The sequence below is a fragment of the Ptychodera flava genome, chromosome 5 (assembly GCF_041260155.1).
Source record: "Ptychodera flava strain L36383 chromosome 5, AS_Pfla_20210202, whole genome shotgun sequence".
Taxonomy (NCBI): Eukaryota; Metazoa; Hemichordata; class Enteropneusta; family Ptychoderidae; genus Ptychodera; species Ptychodera flava.
Window position 1 is genome coordinate 4,652,806 of NC_091932.1, and position 20,214 is coordinate 4,673,019.

The window sequence follows — 20,214 nt, forward strand, 5'->3', positions numbered from 1 at the left end:
GCAGTTTAATCTTGAAATTGGCCAAACGTCATAACTAGACACTTAATTAATTATTGTCATGGTCTGGAGCAAGTTATCAGCTTGTATAAAAGTCGGAAGTTTTTGCTTCCGAAGGGGCGCACGCGTAAAATACTGAACGTGTAACTAAAACTCACCGTTGAAAATTTTCAGACTTTCAAAATTAAGCCGGTTGTACTGTCAACAATAAATAAGACAGAGCAATACTGCCGACCTCAAAGACTCCGCGTATTTTTTCAACCTTACCAATGCAGCAATGGCGAGAGTACGAAGTCTAAAAATATTACATCACGGTATTTGGCTTGAATATGCCATCGACCCGATGAACACGTTAAATTCGGACACCTGAACCCTGACGCTACCCTGACGCAAAACCTGTAAGGTGGTGAAATCTCCGATATATATCGGATATTTACTTGCGATTTGACAGAATCTATTATCGTCTAGTATCGAAGCTAGAGTCATTTCTCAGAAGTCGGGTTTGACCAGAACTGTAAGGTAGTGAAATCTTAGATATGTATCGGATATTTACTTGCGATTTGACAGAATCTAGTATTGTCTAGTATCGAAGCTAGAGTCAGTCCTTGGAAGTCGGGTTTGACCAGAACTGTAAGGTGGTGAAATCTCCGATATATATCGGATATTTACTTGCGATTTGACAAAATCTAGTATCCTCTAGTATCGAAGCTAGAGTCAGTCCTTGGAAGTCGGGTTTGGCCAGAACTGTAAGGCACAGGGCAAGTCATTCTAGTATCGTTTAGTATCGATATTTGTGGCGAAGGGAAATTCGTCTTGGTGTGACTGATGGACAGACAAGCAGACACGATGTGTTCTGTAATTCTGCTACAACACACATTTTATTCCGTGGTTCTACTTCTATATATACACAAAAGCATAGACCCTCGAGAAAAACGGGACAGGCAACTGCTGTTTTTGTTTTTTGTTTTTTGTGCGATCTATCTTGGAATATATTAAGTTTATTTGCCAAGCGGTCCCCGACAACAATACTTCGTACTTAACACTGAATCTCATTAACGATCAAACTGACGTTCTGAATATGTACACTTTGCTCTTGCATGGCACGTTCCGAGTAATGACACAGAGAATTTTGAGGGTTTTTTGATACCAGTCATGGTGAATGTTCTGGTAACGATGAAGATCACAGTTTTTCTCGAGGGTCTATGACCAAAGTTAAATGTCAAAGTCGACATAAAATAAAAAACAACGGAAAGGTCAGATTTGCATGTTATGGCTTCATTTAACTAACAAATAAACTAATAGATAAACTGACGCTGTGAAATCGTCATTAGTATGTGTACAGAACCCTGGATATAAACAGAAAATATACTATCTGTTTTGCATTATTTCTGTCGGATTTCCATTCCCGACAATATTAGAGTCCCCAAATCGCCGAAAAATATAGGGTAAATATCGGAGATTTCACAGATCCGGCGTGCCGAGGCACAGGGCAAGTCATTCAAGTATCGTCTAATATCGATATTAGAATCCCCAAATCGCCGATAAATATCGGGTAAATATCGTCGATTTAACAGACCGGGCGTGCCATGGCACCAAGCAATTTATTCTGGTATCGTGTAGTATTGATATTACAGTCCCCAAAACGCCGTGAACATCGGCGGTTAACACAGACGCGGCTTCCCATGGGACAACCGCAGTTCATTCGATTCTAGTATCGATTCTATAGTCCCAAAATTGTCGATATGTCAAACTTCGATACTAGATTGTAAATACCCGTTATTTAAAAATTGTGCAAAGTCGCGCCTTCATGAGTGTCGAGAGACACTTGAGATTTTGAACGACGTGATCAGTCGTGTGTCATTGTCATGGCATTAATATCAATAACGATAATCGCCCAATGGACTTGTCTCAAGTTTAAAAGCTTTACAAGAAAGTGTTTTTCAGTCCTGACAGTGTATAACCTAATCATGGCGATGACTGATGTTTTAATATTTCTGCCTGTCGCACATATAGCGTTTGATTTCACTTTGACAAGCACTTTGAATGTGCGATCCCTGCCCGATCAGTCAGTCGCCGATTTTTAAAATCAGCCAGACATTATATTCTTCAAGAAACTCAACGATGTAAAGATTACAAAATGCCTCATTCATATTTTTACGGTGTTTGACAATTTTTTCCGTCAGGGACGTCATGTACTTTAATAGCCGTTCGCTCATATCGTGAAGCTTCGATCGATGCTGTACAAATGTAGCTCCATGCATGCTCATACGCAGGGCTGCGCCGTTTACACTTAAGTGGAGATCGTATCGCGCTTTTAGCAGTGACTTTGATCACAAGTCTTCATTCGATCAAGGTGAATTTAGTACTGATTTTCGCAAGTCTCAACCCTCAAATACGCTCTCACTTTGATTGTGAGAGCCCTCACTTCAAGCCCTCACATTCGCTCGCACTTTGATTGTGAGAGCCCTCACTTCAAGCCCTCACATTCGCTCGCACATTTGATTGTGAGAGCCCTCACTTCAAGCCCTCACATTCGCTCGCACTTTGATTGTGCTAGCCGTCACTTTTGGCCGCACTTGTCGATTTCCGGCACCTTTACATACTGCCATACAGGTATCGCAAGTTCACAAAGCCTTTTAAAATTGCGACGATTAGGGGAAAAATCGCTTTCGTAACAAAGGAAATGGCCCCCAGGGAACAGTCGTTCCGCGATTCAAACAATTGTCAATCATTCAGTGACGCGCAGAGGTGTAAACTGGTCAAACATTTGCTGTGCATACGAGAATAATTACGATGTAAACAAACCATGTGTACGCTTAGAGTTACATGTATATTGGCGTGCACACAGAATGAAAACTTCGTGGTTGTCATAAACTATTTTACTAACAAGCGTTTATGATGCAATGACATCGCGAAAGTGAGCCATTTTCGGTCGTGACTTAGCAAGAGATGAGTCAGTACCGGTACGATGTATCCTTGCGAAAAGTGCGTACACTGTATTTTACAGAACTGCAGGCAGAGTCCATAGTTTACAATGACATCGAAAACAACTAAATATTAAAGCATGGCGGTAGCCTCCATGATCAATTTAATTACAGTCAGTCAAAGAGAGCCACTTTTTTAAACACCCCCAAATCTACGGCCGAAAGTACCGGTACGCTACAGTCGCTTTTGATATAAATGCTAGCCCTGAAAACGGCCGTATGGTTTGTGTATATGTACACGTGTTCTCACACATGGCAATGACATGTCGTGTTCGGAGGGTTGGTAAGGTTTTGACATACCGGTTGCCCCAGTAATGTTTGGACTTCTGTTATGAGAATTAAACAAAGCTGTAAAGACATCAAAACAGTATTTGTCAATGTCAGTTCAAGATGAGCAAGTGAGCGTCATCACCCGATCTTCTTTGAAAGGCTTAGGCCTATTGATAGGTGTGTCCGAGATCGGCTCATTGAGCTGGCACTACATCGTAAGATTTCGACAAAGATCGGACTTTAATTTCTTCAAAAACGAAGATATCTATGAACCCAGTCTGTGGTTCACCCCATTGCTCCGAAAATAAACATAACTCGTGATGAGTTGTCCGAGGTCACCCTCAAAGCAACCGAGCGGCCGACCTCGATCGCTCACAGATATCGTGGTACGCGAGATTCATGGAAATCTCGATCCTTCCGTGATGTAGTGAACTTATGTTATTACCTTCTCGTGTCTATTTATAGACAGAGAAGGTATTAGAGTTGAAAACAGTATGCTGGTGTCAACTACTTCCGTCTGTCAAGACTTCCGTCTGTCAAGATCCGTTGACGTTATATGCCATTGTGATGGGTTATATCATAAACTGGTGGGGGTGTTCATGGTTCAGGTTGAGGTGTAGGAGAACGATTTTGAGCTGTGACAAAAATCAAAAGGGACTTAGCGGCATAGCCACAGTGTTACATGTAAGCCTTTCTCCAAGGTTCTTAGTTGACTACAATCTATTACAGACTACTGAGCTGACGTTAGGGGTACTCACTTTGTGTTTGCTCACCCTGTGTGCGCTAGTGTTTGGTACTGAGTTGCGTGGATGATGGCCTCACGTGATATGGGCCTGTTGCATAATCTGCAGATGATCATATGCCTCTGAGTCTGAAAACGGTCATTGTGTAAGCCTGTCGGCATTTTCCTTGCATTTTTTCTCATTTAATTTTGCAAAATATCGGCGAGTACCTCAATATTTCAAGATAACTCTTTCTTCCCAATCGTTTCCTTGAGTTTCAGAGTCATATGAACGAAAATGAGTGAAAGTTTTAGACAGGAAAATCGGACGTCGGCCATGTTCAATGTTCACAGTACAATCAGAAGTTTATGTGGAGGAAATAAACTAACAAACACTATTCATGATGCCCGCCCTCTAGAGGCAGACCTTCCTATATGAAGTGCAACATTTGATGCTTGTGGAAAGCTTGACCACACAAAGGAGCATTCTAACTTTAGAAAATGACAAAATGAATAAGAAGCTATTCTGAAAATGTCAAATACTGAGAAAAAATGCGCAAATATTCAAAATAAACAGGTTAACTGACTGGTCAGCTATAAAAAGCAATGAAAATGTTTATGATCAAAAGTTTTTGAGATGCGCACATTTTAACAAATACAGAAATTATTAACATTATAAATATAAGACCAAACTATTTTTCAGGGATGGGACAGGTTGGAAATGAGGGGTGAGAGACAAAGGCACTCTTATGCTGCATGTGGATGCAGCCACACCATTTCATTTACAGCATACTTATTCACTGTGTTGTGTTCAAGTTCCATATTGTACTGACTGTCATACAAGGATAACATAAGCAAATCAAATCAAATTAGAAAAGGATCAATGCTGTTGTGTGGATTTTGCTGAACACGGCTGATTTTAATATTTCGCCCTACATATTTGGTATCCAGCAAAGGCATATTTTGATGTAAAGTCAAAATTAACACTACATTGCTTACAATATATGTTACCGTTTCTGCATGAACTTTATTTTTTAAATTATAGAAAGTACTTCGAACAGATTAACAATTATCGTGATGTCAACCCATGATTTTACATCACAAAGACTGTAATTCTGCCAATTTTTTTATTTTTCAGTCATTTTATAAATTTTGCACTGCACAAGATGATTGAACAAATTGCAATGTTTGAATTTGTAAACTCAAAGAATAAAAATCCTTTGGTCACAGATTAAATTATTTTTTGAAAAGAAATTTACTCTTAAACACTTTTAGCATATATTCTTTACACGGTCATGTATTTCAAGGAAAATATGCCTATTAAAAAACAGTAATTTCTTCACTTTCAATTTTTTTTGTATACTATGACAATTATCAGCCATGAGGTTTTACAAACACAAGACCAGATAAGCGTTTTCATCATTTCCACAGGACTCTTTGGAATATCCTTAAAAACAGTTAAAAGTGACTTAAAATGATCACTTGGTATACATTTAATTTACAGATGCCAGGTTGTGTATTTCACATGCACTCATGTCAGTAGGAAGTGCATCATTACTATTTTGGACTGTTAATTCTTATTTCTGAATTATTTAACTTTTTTTCCACATTGAACTATCTTTAGGCAGTTTATACTGTAGCTTAGAATTTTTTTGATTGATGTATTTAATCATCTTTTGGGTTCTTTGGGTCCATATCCTACCTCATGCCCCTACATCATCAACTATTTACCAATAACTCCATGCCAACAACCAATTACCTGACCTGGCCACACATTAGAGAAGGTACAGCGTCATTGACGGTATTTTTATTTTAGCGATCGGTCATGACGTCGCGTCGTTCACCTGTTTTCCTACCATTTTTCCCGAACCGTGTTCTCAGTCAATATTCAGATAGGTAATTCGTGTGATTTCAACATACGAAATTGCCAGCTTCGGATTATTTTTATTTTATTACTTTCTTGATGATTATTTCCACTACGTACGGCGCCATTTCCGTCTGTAGATATGGTGGTCAGTAGCCGAATCATTGTCAAACGATGACATGACCTGAAACTTCAGTAAATCAACTCAGCACGTTCCTATTTTTATGAAATTGATATTTTTTCCTTCTTTCTTTTTTCTTTCGCGTATTGCGAAGGCTGTACCTAAGCTTATAGTCAGAGCGTGATTTGAGAGCAAACAGATTACGCAGATAATGCGAACGATAGCAACCGTTACCAACAGACTCATTATGCAGAGCCATGCCCCAAAACGCCCACCCAAACTTGGCATTAATCCGGATCCCGGTCCATTTCGCCCCGGGCTTTAATGTCTCATATAAGTGTCGCTCTGCATGTCCATACATTGCAAAGTAGTGCATTCCTTATTATTGTACTCGCAACACATACAGACTTCATTGCGAATAAGGAGAGATCATTAATATCATTGCATTTTAAAGATCACTAAAATTGTTAGAATGCCTAGGAGGGAAAAAGGTTGACAATAAAAGGAGTCATTGGTTGTTTAGTGGGTGTGTTTTCCCTGTCACTGATTGTCATGAAAGTGAAATCTATAAAATATTTACTTCACGATAAGATTTTGTTTAATGAAGTTTATTTATGTCTTTGGTCACAACCTAACCAGGGAATTCTGTAGATTACCTCTGAGAAAATTAGACAGATAGTACATAAAGTACAAACATCCTTCGGGAAATGATTTAGGTAAACCTGTCTCATGCTGGCTTCTACCATGATAGTGATCTCCATTATCATACATGTATTATTACTCTTAAGTCTTAATCACTGAAAAAAATGAGATCACCAAAAGTGTTGAAATCAAAAGTAGAACACTTTGACCCCAACCTCTTATAACTCATTTAATCATAATGGAAAGATTTTAATAGGGTTTTTATTTGTTCCCACAAAAAAATGCCTCGTTAATTGACATATTTTTGAACACAGGAAAACTTTTGATTGATCTCAGAAAATATTGCAAATATACATCATTTATAATTTCTTTTAGATTTGAAATTTTACCAGAAGTGTAGAGTAGTAGAATACAGACATTTGAAAAAGCAGAGAGTGTGGATAATGAATGTTGTAGTTTTCAGGTTGTAAAATATTAAGGTAGTATGCGCCTCAAAAGTGATAGACTTCAACTTTTGCTCAAACTTTCCTAAAGGACCTTCCACCATTCTCTTTCAAAATCAAGAGTAAAAAAAAGGGGCCACCGTGCAAATTTTGGTACTAGAGAAACAAATAACCCATGATTTATGGATATTTAAAATACAAAATGGCTACCATCCCTGTGTTAACTCTATTGAGAAAAATAAAATTTTCGAATTTTGAAAAACTAAGGTTGTGAAAAGTTTTCTTACACCAAGAGCTTTAAAATGAACCCCCCACAAGTGGTATATCAGAAAAGAATTGTAAAAGTTTGAGAGTCTGAATATCTGTCCCCGAGGTGCATTCTACCTTAATGAAAATGAAATGCTAATGTCACTGTGAATGCTATTTCAGGGGAATGGATAACTCCTATGACTCGTCGGGAGAAGAAATTAAGTCGTCAGCACCAGAAGGAAGAAGAAGAGGCTGCCAAGAAAAGCAGTGTGGAAGAAAAGAAGATGACAGAGAAAGTGATTCCTAAGTCTCCTCGACCAGTGAGTGAGAGAAACAGAGAGGAGAAACAAAAGGAAATTGTCAGTGATGAGAAAGAGAAGCCAAAGAAGATGACAAAAGATGAAGCTAATGAAGAAGACAAGGAAAATGTGGAGGTACAGAATGAGGAAGATAAAACACCAAAGAAGAAGAGGGAAATGAAAGCTAAAAAGGAAGTCAAGGTATGAACAGAGAGAGAGAGAGAGAGAGAGAGAGAGAGAGAGAGAGAGAGAGAGAGAGAGAGAGAGTGAGAGTGTGTGTGTGTGTGTGTGTGTGTGTGAGTGTAGGGGAAAGATAGATAGATATGACAGAGATGTATGTATGCATCAGAAAGTGAGGAAAGACAGCAGAGGGGCAAAGAGGAGTGGATGGGGATGAAAGAGGAAAAGAGAAAAATTTGAACAAAAGAACAGGGCGAGATGGAAGGAGAGAGATGCAGATAGACTTAAAAAACTTATAAACAGATAGACTAACAAACATATAAACAAATAGCCAGACAAACTGTGGTAACACAAGGATTATATGATGCAAAAAAAAGTAGAAAAGAAACCATTCTATATTCTCTGCTTTGATATAATGCAGGGCTCGAAATACTTTTTTTCAACCACCTGTCCACTGGACAAGTCAAAATAAAAAGTACCTGTCCCAGTGAGAAAAGTAACTGTCCAAAATGGCATAATTTATTCTAAGAAACTATACTAATTTCAATTCAATTCAACAAACTCATGCCTGTATCATATGCAAACTAGCTTAACAGCGCCCTCGGTGTCGAGATAGCTTTGAGAATCTCCCAATCTAAGATATTTGAGACGTGACCTTAGATAAATCAACATGGCTGCCTCCTGTAAACAGTGATTAGATATTATCGAACTTTCTTTTACTTTTTTCTGACAGGTAAATATCCAAATAATAATTTTCAAAATTGTAAAAGGTTACAGGTATATAAATTTAAACTTATGAATATTTGCTGTAGTCAATTGGTTGAAATACTGGTTGCAGGCTGAAAAAAACCTACCTGTCCACTTGGACAAGTACTTTTCAAAACTACTTGTCCCAGGCCAAATTTCACTTGTCCGGGACAGGCAGACAGGTATTATTTCGAGCCCTGTAATGTACATTAAATTTAACTATTGCCAAAGTTTGACACTTGAAATTTATGTCTGCTTAGGAGGAGGAACCAGATAAAGATGCCAAAGAGTCTGGAGATGTTAAGAAAGATTTGCAGACAGAAAAGAAGAGTCCAGAAGCCAAGGAGTCTCCATCAAAACGCAAGGACAAGAAGGTAATGCTGTAAAGCTGTTCATCACATTGTGTACAGTTAGATTAACACATGACATACTCGGTTTGTAAGAAAAGTCTGTATTGTGTGCTGTTGGTTATCATTGTAACATTTTAGAAAATCTGACACTTGTTTAAACCATCCGTAGTGTAGCAAGTCATTTAGATAAAGCATTTACCCCTAAATAGGGAAAAAAGAGAGCAAAAAAGAAAATAGAAATAAGAGTTTGATATGAAATATAAACCAATAGCTCAGTAGTTATGGTATTCAATAGTCTCTTGCAGGATATGGTTTCATAGTGATGTGTGTTAAACAGAGAGATATGGTATCATATGGTTTCATAGTGATGTGTGTTACACACAGAGATATGGTTGAAACGTGATGTGTGTTAAACAGAGAGATATGGTTTCATAGTGATGTGTGTTAAATAGAGAGATATGGTTTCATAGTGATGTGTTTAAATAGAGAGATATGGTTTCATAGTGATGTGTGTTACACACAGAGATATGGTTTCAAGGTGATGTGTGTTACACACAGAGATATGGTTTCATAGTGATGTGTGTTACACACAGAGATATGGTTTCATGGTGATGTGTGTTACACACAGAGATATGGTTTCAAGGTGATGTGTGTTACACACAGAGATATGGTTTCAAGGTGATGTGTGTTACACACAGAGATATGGTTTCATAGTGATGTGTGTTACACACAGAGATATGGTTTCAAGGTGATGTGTGTTACACACAGAGATATGGTTTCATAGTGATGTGTGTTTTACACAGAGATATGGTTTCATAGTGATGTGTGTTAAATAGAGAGATATGGTTTCATAGTGATGTGTGTTACACACAGAGATATGGTTTCATAGTGATGTGTGTTAAACAGAGAGATATGGTTTCATAGTGATGTGTGTTAAATAGAGAGATATGGTTTCATAGTGATGTGTGTTACACACAGAGATATGGTTTCATAGGATGTGTGTTACACACAGAGATATGGTTTCAAGGTGATGTGTGTTACACACAGAGATATGGTTTCAAGGTGATGTGTGTTACACACAGAGATATGGTTTCAAAGTGATGTGTGTTAAACAGAGAGATATGGTTTCATAGTGATGTGTGTTAATAGAGAGATATGGTTTCATAGATGTGTGATAACACAGAGATATGGTTTCATAGTGATGTGTGTTATACAGAGATATGGTTTCATAGTGATGTGTGTTGAACAGAGAGATATGGTTTTCAAGGTGATGCAGACAGATCTGCCATCAGCAGGTTGTCTGGTGTAGAGTGGATGCTGCAAATATGGATGTGAATTCTTGTAACATCTTTGTTAGGGTGGGATTGGATAAACGGGCAGTAGTGGTTGGTAATTGGATTGTGGAGAGACCGTAGGTGGATCAAGAGATACTCTGATCAATTACTGTCTTCTTAATGGTTGCTTTCAGCTTATAAATCAAGTGGTTTTTTTTCACAATGTTCCAGCACGTCATTAGGCATGATTGTATGCATAGACCCTGCATGGTCAATGCTGTATGGTGTCAAGAAAGTGGTACTTGATTTTCTGACAGCAAACACTGATGAATTATCTGTCTGGTTTTAATGAAGACTTCCATCGGCCTTCCGTCATGAAGGCCATGATTCTCTGATATGATGATGTGAAGTAGTCATTGTAATCTAGTCCACAGATACGTTGATCTGCTCTGTGTAGACAGCTATCTTTGTAGCCCAGCAGACTACAAGATCACCGGCGTATAAAGAATTTTCATTAGTCTCTGTAAGCTGGCTTTAGGCTAACCTTGGTCCATGGTTCATCTAAACATAAACACATTATGTCAGACAAGAGTCTGACAAGTTATTGCTAGTTTATACAAAATACAAGAGGTGTCTAGAATTGGAAAAAAAATATTGTTCAGGTGACAATTGATGTGTCAGTTAACACATACAAGTCAGCTGTGGTTCTACACTTCAGTTGAACTTGTACCTTCTTGCCTCAACATCATTAATTATTCATCACTTACTAAGTTATGAAATGAAAGCAAGTGATACAAAGCCTGAGTTTTAGGAGTCAGTTTCAGTTGTATTGGATAGTATGGTAGTAATGTGATAACAAGATCACAGTCCTAAGTCCTGGTCAAGCTATTGAAATTGAGCAGACAGACACTCCTGACCATCCATGATCTTGTCAATATTTCTTACCTGATTCCAGTACCATGGAATGGTTACACAAACTATTCAGAGATCAACAAACTCCTGCAATATGCAGGAAGAATGAGCAGTGACGCATTATTAAGTCTGCGTCTTTGAAAATTTAGAGTTCATGTACTGTTTGTGTGGGTATCTGATCTTTGTGACACTGGCAAACTCAGCACGCACACAGTCAAAAGAGTTGTTCAAAAGTTTTAGAAGTCAGTGCCAGCAGTCGCCATGATGTAGAAAATTTTGGTTACACATGACAAAAATAAAAGTGTGTGAACGCACAAAGTTTGTGCAAAATGTCTTGATTTTTTACTAAAACTAAATTTTCACAGCTGGCAAATTTTAGCCGACAGCCAGTTGTTTTTGCCGGCTGCCAGCTATTTTCTACATCCCTGATAGTGTTTTAAATGTACAAATTTCTATTTTTTTAAGGGTGAGAAAAAGGTTACAGAAAGTCCAAAGAAAGAGAAGCCATTGACAGATAAGAGTGATGCTCCAGATGGGAATGAAACTGATAACAAAGAAAATACCACTGCCAAGGAGGAGAAAAAGGAGGAAAGTCCGACTGTTGTTGGTTCACCCAAGAAGACTAAGGGGTCACCTAAGAAAGAGCCCAAACAGGCCAGCCCAGAGAAGGCACCTTCCAGTCCACCTAGCCCTGAGAAAAAGGCCAAATCAAGTCCAAAGAAGAAACCACCTAGCAGCCCCAAAAAGGAAACACCCAGTGTTAAAGATTCTAAAGAAGTTAAGGAAACCAGTGATGAAAAAGGTAATGTACAAAATAAACTGTGCTGTCAGTAATTAATTGTTTTTCCAGAATAAAATGAATTGGTTGTCAAAAAATGAGCTATTTTGTGTAAGACAAGTGGATGTAAGAAGTGGAAATTGTACGTGTGGCTTAGAATAAAGAAACAGTGGTTGTAGTTACGAGTCAAACACTGATATATAGTGTCAGCTCTTAGCACATCAAGCATAGACATAACCTGTAGGCCACCTCTCCACTCCTAAAAAGGATGGTTCAGTAACCCACTGTGATGGTGACACTCTGCCTATGCCAACTGTACACAGCCCAGATTCAACAAACAGATAAACACACAGAGAAACACAGAAACACTCAAACCAGGTCAGGATAATAACTTGGCTTATAACTTGACTCAGGACAAATTGTCCACCAAGACTGAAGCCAACCATATGATGACAAATTGTGTTTGTATTCTCTATGCATCTAAGGCTGAAAATCATCTTGTTATCAGACCTAGTCTTATTAGATTTTAGAACTCTAGACATAATTTTTAAGTTGTACTTCAAATTTGATATACCCTCAGGTATAATTGTAGTAGTTATCCAAAAGAAAACTCACAGTTGCACACTTCCAGATCATGGGTATCCTGTCTTACTTATTGTTTTCATATGTTCAGATAAGAGCACTATTAATGAGGTAGCCACTGAAACCAAAGATTTGAAAGAGACAGAAAAGGCATCAACAGAGGAGAAACTTGCTGAGACTGAGAAAGTTCCGGAGACACCAAAAGATGAAGATCAATCAAAAGCTACTCCTGACGAAGGTAATGGACTCAAGAGGGCGCTGTTTGTAACTGGTCTCCTCTTTTCTCTATTATTAATTCCTCCATGGGTGTGGAGCAATGGTTTCCCTATGCCTCTATCAAACTCTTTTAACAGAACATAAGGAAATATTTTTTACCCATAAACATCTTTATTTTTTAGCAGATTCTTAGTCCATTAATTAATGAACAATTTTGAATGACTCTAGTCATGTTGCCATTACTTCTGTGTATTCATCCAATTTTTACCATCTTAAAGATGAGGATGGCTTGTTGATTACAAGATTACGTGATTAGCAATTAAAGATTAATGAAGGACAATTGGTAATAAACTAATGAAGGCTGTGTATAGGGTTAATGTCTTAGTGCATACCTTACTATTGTACATCTTACATCTGTGGTTTTGGAATTAAATGGGCTGTACTTCATATAACGCCATAACAATTTTCTTCTAAATTGAAACCAGCATGATCTATGATGCACATTTGACAGCTGCATTGCTGTATATTGATCACCCGAGACAAAATCCTAGCAATTGTCCAATGCATGCAATGGGTCCTTTGAAACTATTCAAAGTGAACACACAGAGACATACTAAAAGGCAGAGAGATTAGGGTGCCTGGAAATGGTCGTCTGTTTTGAAACAGACTTTGTATACATGATACAGTGATTTTAATGCATTCATAATTCTATTGTCCTCAATGCAGATACATGATAATGATTTGTATATCCTACCAAATCTAAATAGTCCAGAAAGAAGAGCTTAAAGGCATACTGTCACCTGTTCCAATTTTGCCACAGTTACCATGGAAAGAGAAAATCTAACCAATCACAGATTTTAAGCGGGTGGCCGCTTTTTAAAAACAGCACCCTCACATGGGCATTTTGAATACCAAGGAACGCCCCTTTGACCATATATGGGCATATTTAGATTACAGGTGACTGTATACCTTTAAAGGGATACCTACTGAGTGATATTTTGATCTTTTTCATTGTAGATGACTGGATAGAGGCTAAACCACAGAAAAGGAAGAAGAAAGTCAGAAAAGATGTGTAGATCAGCAGACTTTGAAGAGACTCACAGTAAATTAAACAAAGTATATTTGTCTGTATGGAAGTTGATGATGATCCTCCTCTAAAGTTTTATTTTTTTGAAAAATTATAAAGACTCTGCTTTTATGAGCTCACAAGCATTCCTAGTAAATATATATGTATATGTGAAATTTTTGAAAGAAGTGAGAAAGACAGAGAGAGAGATGGAGTGTTGGAGAGTGAGGTGAAGTGATGTTGTTACAAAATTTGGAATGTAAGTAAAGTAGAGGAGTACATTGTGTGAATTGAAGGGGAATGACACTGATTTTAGTGAATGTCACTTCAGTCAGCGATGGGTTCTGTGTTGTCCAATGCTGAAATGAAAGCCTTTTCAGTTCTTTTGGGTTCTGTGTTGTCCAACGCTGAAATGAAAGCCTTTTCAGTTCTTTTGGGTTCTGTGTTGTCCAACACTGAAATGATTGAGAGATATACTGTAGTGAGGGTTACAGTTACTCTGGCAGATCCTGTAATGTCATTATGTAATGCCATGCACTGAAAGTGCTGTTCTGTTGTTATTCAGTAGCACCGATGTCCTTTATAACCAACACCCATGAAGTATACCCCATAGACAATACATATGCCATTGTAACAAAGAAGCAGGCTGATTTTCTAACATAGATGGATCAAATTTCACTGTTACTATTGAAAATAAGACATGTTGAAAAAAAAAACAAAAAAAAGCACAAAATATAAAAGATATGTCTATATAAAAAATGATCTAAATATTTAATCTTTTTAGGGAAATAATTTTTTGACAGATTTGAGCTGATATGTTCTATTTTCATGTGTCAAAATTATCTTCATTTGAGCTATTTTTAAAGATTATCAGATGTTTATGATGGCAATTGATCATATCCTGTGATATTCACAGAAAGTTTACAGAGTTGATGTTTTTGAGAATCCTAGGGACGCCTTTACACATCTCAATCAAGAGTTGTTGGAAGCAAAGGCGACTCTGTTATTGTGTAGGCCCTTTAACTTGATTGTCCAAATTGAATAATACTGACCATAAAAAGCTTTAGATAAGTAGTCTCAAGGCTTAATCAGTCTTATTGTTCAGATACCTGAGAGTCAGGTATAATAACCTCATCAACTCAGCAAAGTTCTTTTTTTTTTCCAATGCGTATTTCTTTTCAATACTTACGGGGGTCTCTGAGATAGTCTAGTCACTGCAAAACATATCATTACAAAAAGCCTATTAACCAAAATTATTGACTTTGATGACGACAATGAGAAAAAAATAAAAGATTATATATATTTAAACAGATTATTCTATACGTTTATTGTGAATGAAATGAATGAAAAGGACATGTATAAATTGTGTGAAATATAATTGTACTGTTCATATGAATGTCAGGCAATTGCAGAGATGGTGACAGTTGATATCATGATTGTGATATAATTCACCATGATATAAATTTTATATTGACCTCTGGTCAGGTTTCAGAAATTGCCATGGTTCTGGAATAATTATTAATAATCTGTCTGTGATTAGCTGTATTCAAATAAGAAGCAAGAAGAAAATGATAAAGGTTGAATATTATGCTGTGTGATTTATTATTGTAACCAGTCTTCAAGTCGACTGATGGCAATTATAGGAGAGAAACTCCAATTAGTGGTTTTGAAGAGGGACATTCCAGTACAGTTTGCACTGTCAGAAAGATCAGTTGAAATATTCTGATCATCATCGCTACAAGTACTGTCATTCAAATTTCTTGTCAGCGTGGTCACTGCTCACGCAGATCAGGCGGATGTGACTAAATGTCACAATATAAATGCTGCAAAAATCTGCAAGAGATTCTTAATTACACCATGCTGTCAAATTTAAACTGAACATTGATGTTTTATACTATGCTTCTGATCAGAAATGGCTTTATCAGTATGACTGTCTCCATGTGTCTGTCTGTCTGTCTGTCTGTTCTGTCAACATCCAAAGTTTAGAAATATCCATCAAAATAACATAATGGCTAAATAGCTCCTTTCATTAACTACTCCTGCAGTGAATTTTATACAATATGTTTTGGATGTGAAGAACACATGTAGCTGCTTTTTAATAAAATAGCAGAGAGGAAGTGTTGATTAGAATCACTGATACAAAATTTTAATAATTCAAGAACTGAAATGCATAGAGTTAAATAGACACTGAAATTGCAGTAGCTTGAATTAAACATAGAGTCACAACCAAACCATCCCAAATATTGTGTATTTTCTTGTTCAGAACACAAATTCTAAATCAGATGGAGTAGAGTGAAATATATTTTTCCATCTTTTGAATTACAAGTGTTGTAGTACTTTATATGGTGCGCAGACAGCCGCCAGTAGACATCACAGATTTTTGAACATCCTGTTATCTGATGTGGCTGAGTAAGTTACTTTTAGGGAGTGTTGTAAATGTTTTAATCAACACAGGGATCATCCAATGATTGATCAGTGCAGATAACAAATGTATGAATATAGAAAGTACATGAGATGATATGAAATCCATGATAATCAGAAGGCAAAAATCCAATTATTCCTATTATCAAAATCTCTTCCACCCTAATTGTATGAGCTTTTCATCGTATCTGTATGGGAGTATTAACTATACTTGCCTTTGAAAAAGACAACGTTTTGGAAATATTTACAAGATATTCAGAGTGTAAATGGCAGTACTATGTGAGATTCTAATTTGAATCTCATTTGCTCCAGTTTTAATGCTTTTGCCAATATTTATCATATGAGAAGAAAAAAAAAAATGGAGTAGAGAGTGTTGGAGTAAACCCCTCTTTCTCTTTCAATTGAAACAGTGAAGATGTACCTTGCACGGTTTTATACTTTTAAAGTAATATACACAACTCTACAAATTGAATTTGAATTGAATCAAACTTTGGAGTGAAGATGAGCGTAAGTGATGACTTTGTGTTAAAATAACTTAAAAATTGTGTGCTTCCCCAAAGCGTGACTTTGTTTTTTTCATTTGTATTTTGATGTTATATTTTGTGAAAAGATGATTATAATGAATCCTGATAGAATGTTTGCAAACTAAAATCTTTCAAATAGTATAAAATGTTTATACTTGTGTGTAATGTCCATGTGCGAGGAAATACCCCAACATCGCTATCAAGAGTCCAACATACAATCATGTTCTGCAATTTCTAACCAATGTTCCATGGTATTTTGTGGTTGAGTTATTTACATGACACGGCAAGTTGCTGACTTGCTTTCATCTTGCCATCTCAGCAGTATTCAGTGATATGATCCAAAGTCTCACAGTAGATATTCATTCCTCTATTGATACACAGCCATATTCTTTGCTGTCAACACTGCATATTCATACATAACACCTTAAAGCCACAATAACTGCGAATGTTTAAGACTGATCTCAAAATATCTTCAGTTTTCACAAGAATTTGAATAAGACCCATTAAAGACTGAAAAAGTGTATAACACTGCCACAAGTGTCGAAATCGTTTTAACATCATTTTAGATATCAATGCCAATTTAAAAACCTTATCATGTGACAGAGAAAATAACGATTATAGCAAAATGTTGGCCATCGTGTGTTTTGCATTCAAGTAATGGCATAATGCTTGTATCTTTTGTGATGTATGTGTATGTGTAGAAAATACTGCATTTTTTGTTCTTTTCCGTACATTGCATTTTATAAGTGTGGCACCTGTTTATTTAGCCTGTTAAAACACATAGGCATGGTCCAAATCAGTGAGCAGTGATACTTCTATACATGTCCTTCATGTCGTTAGCATATTTACATGAAATGATATTGGTTTGAAAATAAAATGAAAATAACGCATAAAATTTGCAGCTATTGGGGCTTTAAGTCTGTAAGTCATATTAGTAGTGAATTAAAGTTGTGAATGAGCTGCGGTTAGACACAGTCAAAAGCTCTGATATATGTATTGTAACTAGCAAATGTTGACCTGTTATTTCCATAACCTATCTCCTTGATTTCATTTGTATACAGAACCAATTCTGTACTCAAATCTTTTGCATTTACTTCAATCGCCAGTTTTTAACATCAAATAACAGGAACCTGTTGGTCAGTTCAGGAAACCAAAATATGCACATAGATGTCATATGTGAAAATGAAACTATGCTGTGTTACTATGGCATTGTTACTCATCCAAAACTGTTTGACTACAACGAAATTTGTCAAATTTTCATAAAAAATGAAAATCCTTGTGTCATTAGCACAGTTTATCAGAATTTTTAATTTGACCTGAAATACGAACGAAGGGACAAATATTTACAGTAAACAAATGGAAATATAGATCTCACTGTGAGAGTTGTATTAGTCAGGGTACAGGTCAAAGGTCACTGGATGGACCTGAGGTACAGTAGCTGAAATAAATGTCTGAGGTCATTTGAATAATATTGTGAAAGAGGTCTTCCAGTTGAGAAAGGTAAATATATTCAGTGGGATACAAATGAACACTAGCTAGCATCATTTCCAATGAAGTGTTTGATAGAATATTGCTGTTAGAATAAGAAATAGCCAATAGCTATGTGATAGTGGGGGCTAAGATACTGCATATTTGAATGAAATCAAACCAATGAATAGATCTTGTTTGCTTTGTATTCAAAAATGGTTTAAAACTACTAAATTGGCAAGATTAAATATTTTTATCTAAACGAAAATTCACTTTATGAAAGAGGAGTAAGGCATGTAAGATGTTATTTTTGAGATGGCTAGTTTTTTGAACAAAATCATGTTGATATGAAGAGTTGAATTATATGCTGCTAATTAAAGTGTTGCAACAGTGTTGTCGTAGTCTTTTGAATTCATAGTTCTCTTGACAACAGTGGCAAGATTTTTATCAATCTTTTTAAAATTTGATGGATCCATTTTCAGTCATGGCTTTGACCATGTAGTTATCCTACTTGTCACAGAAGTGGAATTTATGTAGTTACACAAACTGTGAAATGCTTTGTGATTGGAGCTGTAGCAACTTGTTTTTCCTGATCAAATTCTCTGAGGCTGTGATTGCAAATGTATGACTTTTTAAAAATTCATCTTAACTGCCAGTGACTTGCTTTGATATATCAATCAATTTTATGGATAACCTAGTGCAATGGAATGGTGGCTATTTACACCATGTCAGAATTTAGAATTCAATATCAGTGGTATATGATTAGATTGCTGATATATTTTGCATACCAGTGTAAAGACAGTAACAACTCCTGATGTAACTTGCCACATGGTTTTCCTTGTAAAGATGTACCTTTTGACGAAATTTACAAGTTATCCATGAAACTGTGTCCACCGTCAATTTCATCTCAACACGGTCCCTCCTTGTGGAGGGACCGTGATCTCAAAAAATATTTTGTTTTGCACTTGAAAGCACTACAGTCGATTTTTTGGCAATCGTCAACCCTAGATTTCTGTTAATCAAGAATTCATCGTATGAATTCCTCAGAAAGTGTGTTTTTTTTGTTCCAGTTTCTCCCCAAAGTTTGTACATGTGTAACCGAAAACTACAATTTTGCGGTCATTTAGGCTGTACCACAGGAAAACAGGGATGTTTGGGTTACGGTTTCCATGGTAATTATTTTCTCTTCAATTCAGTTTCATAAACGTGGTATATAATTAGCATTTGAAGTCAGAAAGAATTTCGAAAATTTGAAAATAAACCATAAATTGACCTGTGTTTGACCAGGTAACACAGTACATCTGTCTGAAAATTTTCATGAAAAGTTAAGATCGACGGAGTCCACTATATTTATACATGTTAATCTTGTGAACAGTTTTGACCTCCAAAGACGGTCAATCATTACCAAAAAATATTAAATTTATCATGACTTGTCTCTGTATATGTTATTTCTCATGACTGTTTAAAATTATCCTTTGTGAATAAGGAAACACAGTTTACTCAAGAATGCTTTTCTAAATAAATTTTGATGGCAATTTTGCGAATCAAAATCTTGAAGCAAAAACTTTGCAATATTGTAGAAACACAAGAAAATCAGAAAGCTTTCTCAAACTATGATGTCATGCTTTCATATTTGAACAAGATTAGGTCATGCACAGCACAGAAACCAAATAGCAGGCTAGTTTCTACTGTGCAGTCAGAAACAACACAATGTAGTATTATATAGCAAAACAGTGAATTGCATTTGCTTTTGTGTTTTATCCAGCTTGAATTTTTCAGTTTTTGACCTAGTTGTGAGAGAAGCAGGGTAGTCATGATGGCTGTTATGAAACTTGGCATATTCCCATCATTGTGAAAAAGTTCAACAAAATGTTTTCTTACTCAAAATTTTCGGAAAAATACAAAACTCCTGTTTTGACCGGAGAAGATTAACAGTAATTCAGGATTTGCTTGACATAGTTTGGACTCTGGTTGAAGTTTTCTGTTTGTATTGGGAATTCCAGGCTGATATGTAGGCCACTCATGAATACTCACTTTCATTATTCAAGCAAAAGCACGGCTTTTTAAAAAAATATTTTGCAAATTAAACAACACAACATGAAGTTTT

General features: G+C 36.5%; 1 protein-coding gene across 1 annotated transcript in view; it reads left to right on the top strand.

Moving 5' to 3' along the window:
- Window positions 1–16,583, top strand: part of LOC139132801 (neurofilament heavy polypeptide-like) — a 47,758-nt gene extending 31,175 nt beyond the window's left edge. The window contains exons 3-7 of the mRNA XM_070699061.1: window positions 7,472–7,791; window positions 8,778–8,891; window positions 11,519–11,855; window positions 12,505–12,651; window positions 13,647–16,583. Coding sequence (XP_070555162.1) covers window positions 7,472–7,791; window positions 8,778–8,891; window positions 11,519–11,855; window positions 12,505–12,651; window positions 13,647–13,705 — 977 coding nt within the window. The 3' untranslated portion in view covers window positions 13,706–16,583. The remainder of the gene's footprint in view (window positions 1–7,471; window positions 7,792–8,777; window positions 8,892–11,518; window positions 11,856–12,504; window positions 12,652–13,646) is intronic.
- The last annotated feature ends 3,631 nt before the right edge of the window (window positions 16,584–20,214 follow it).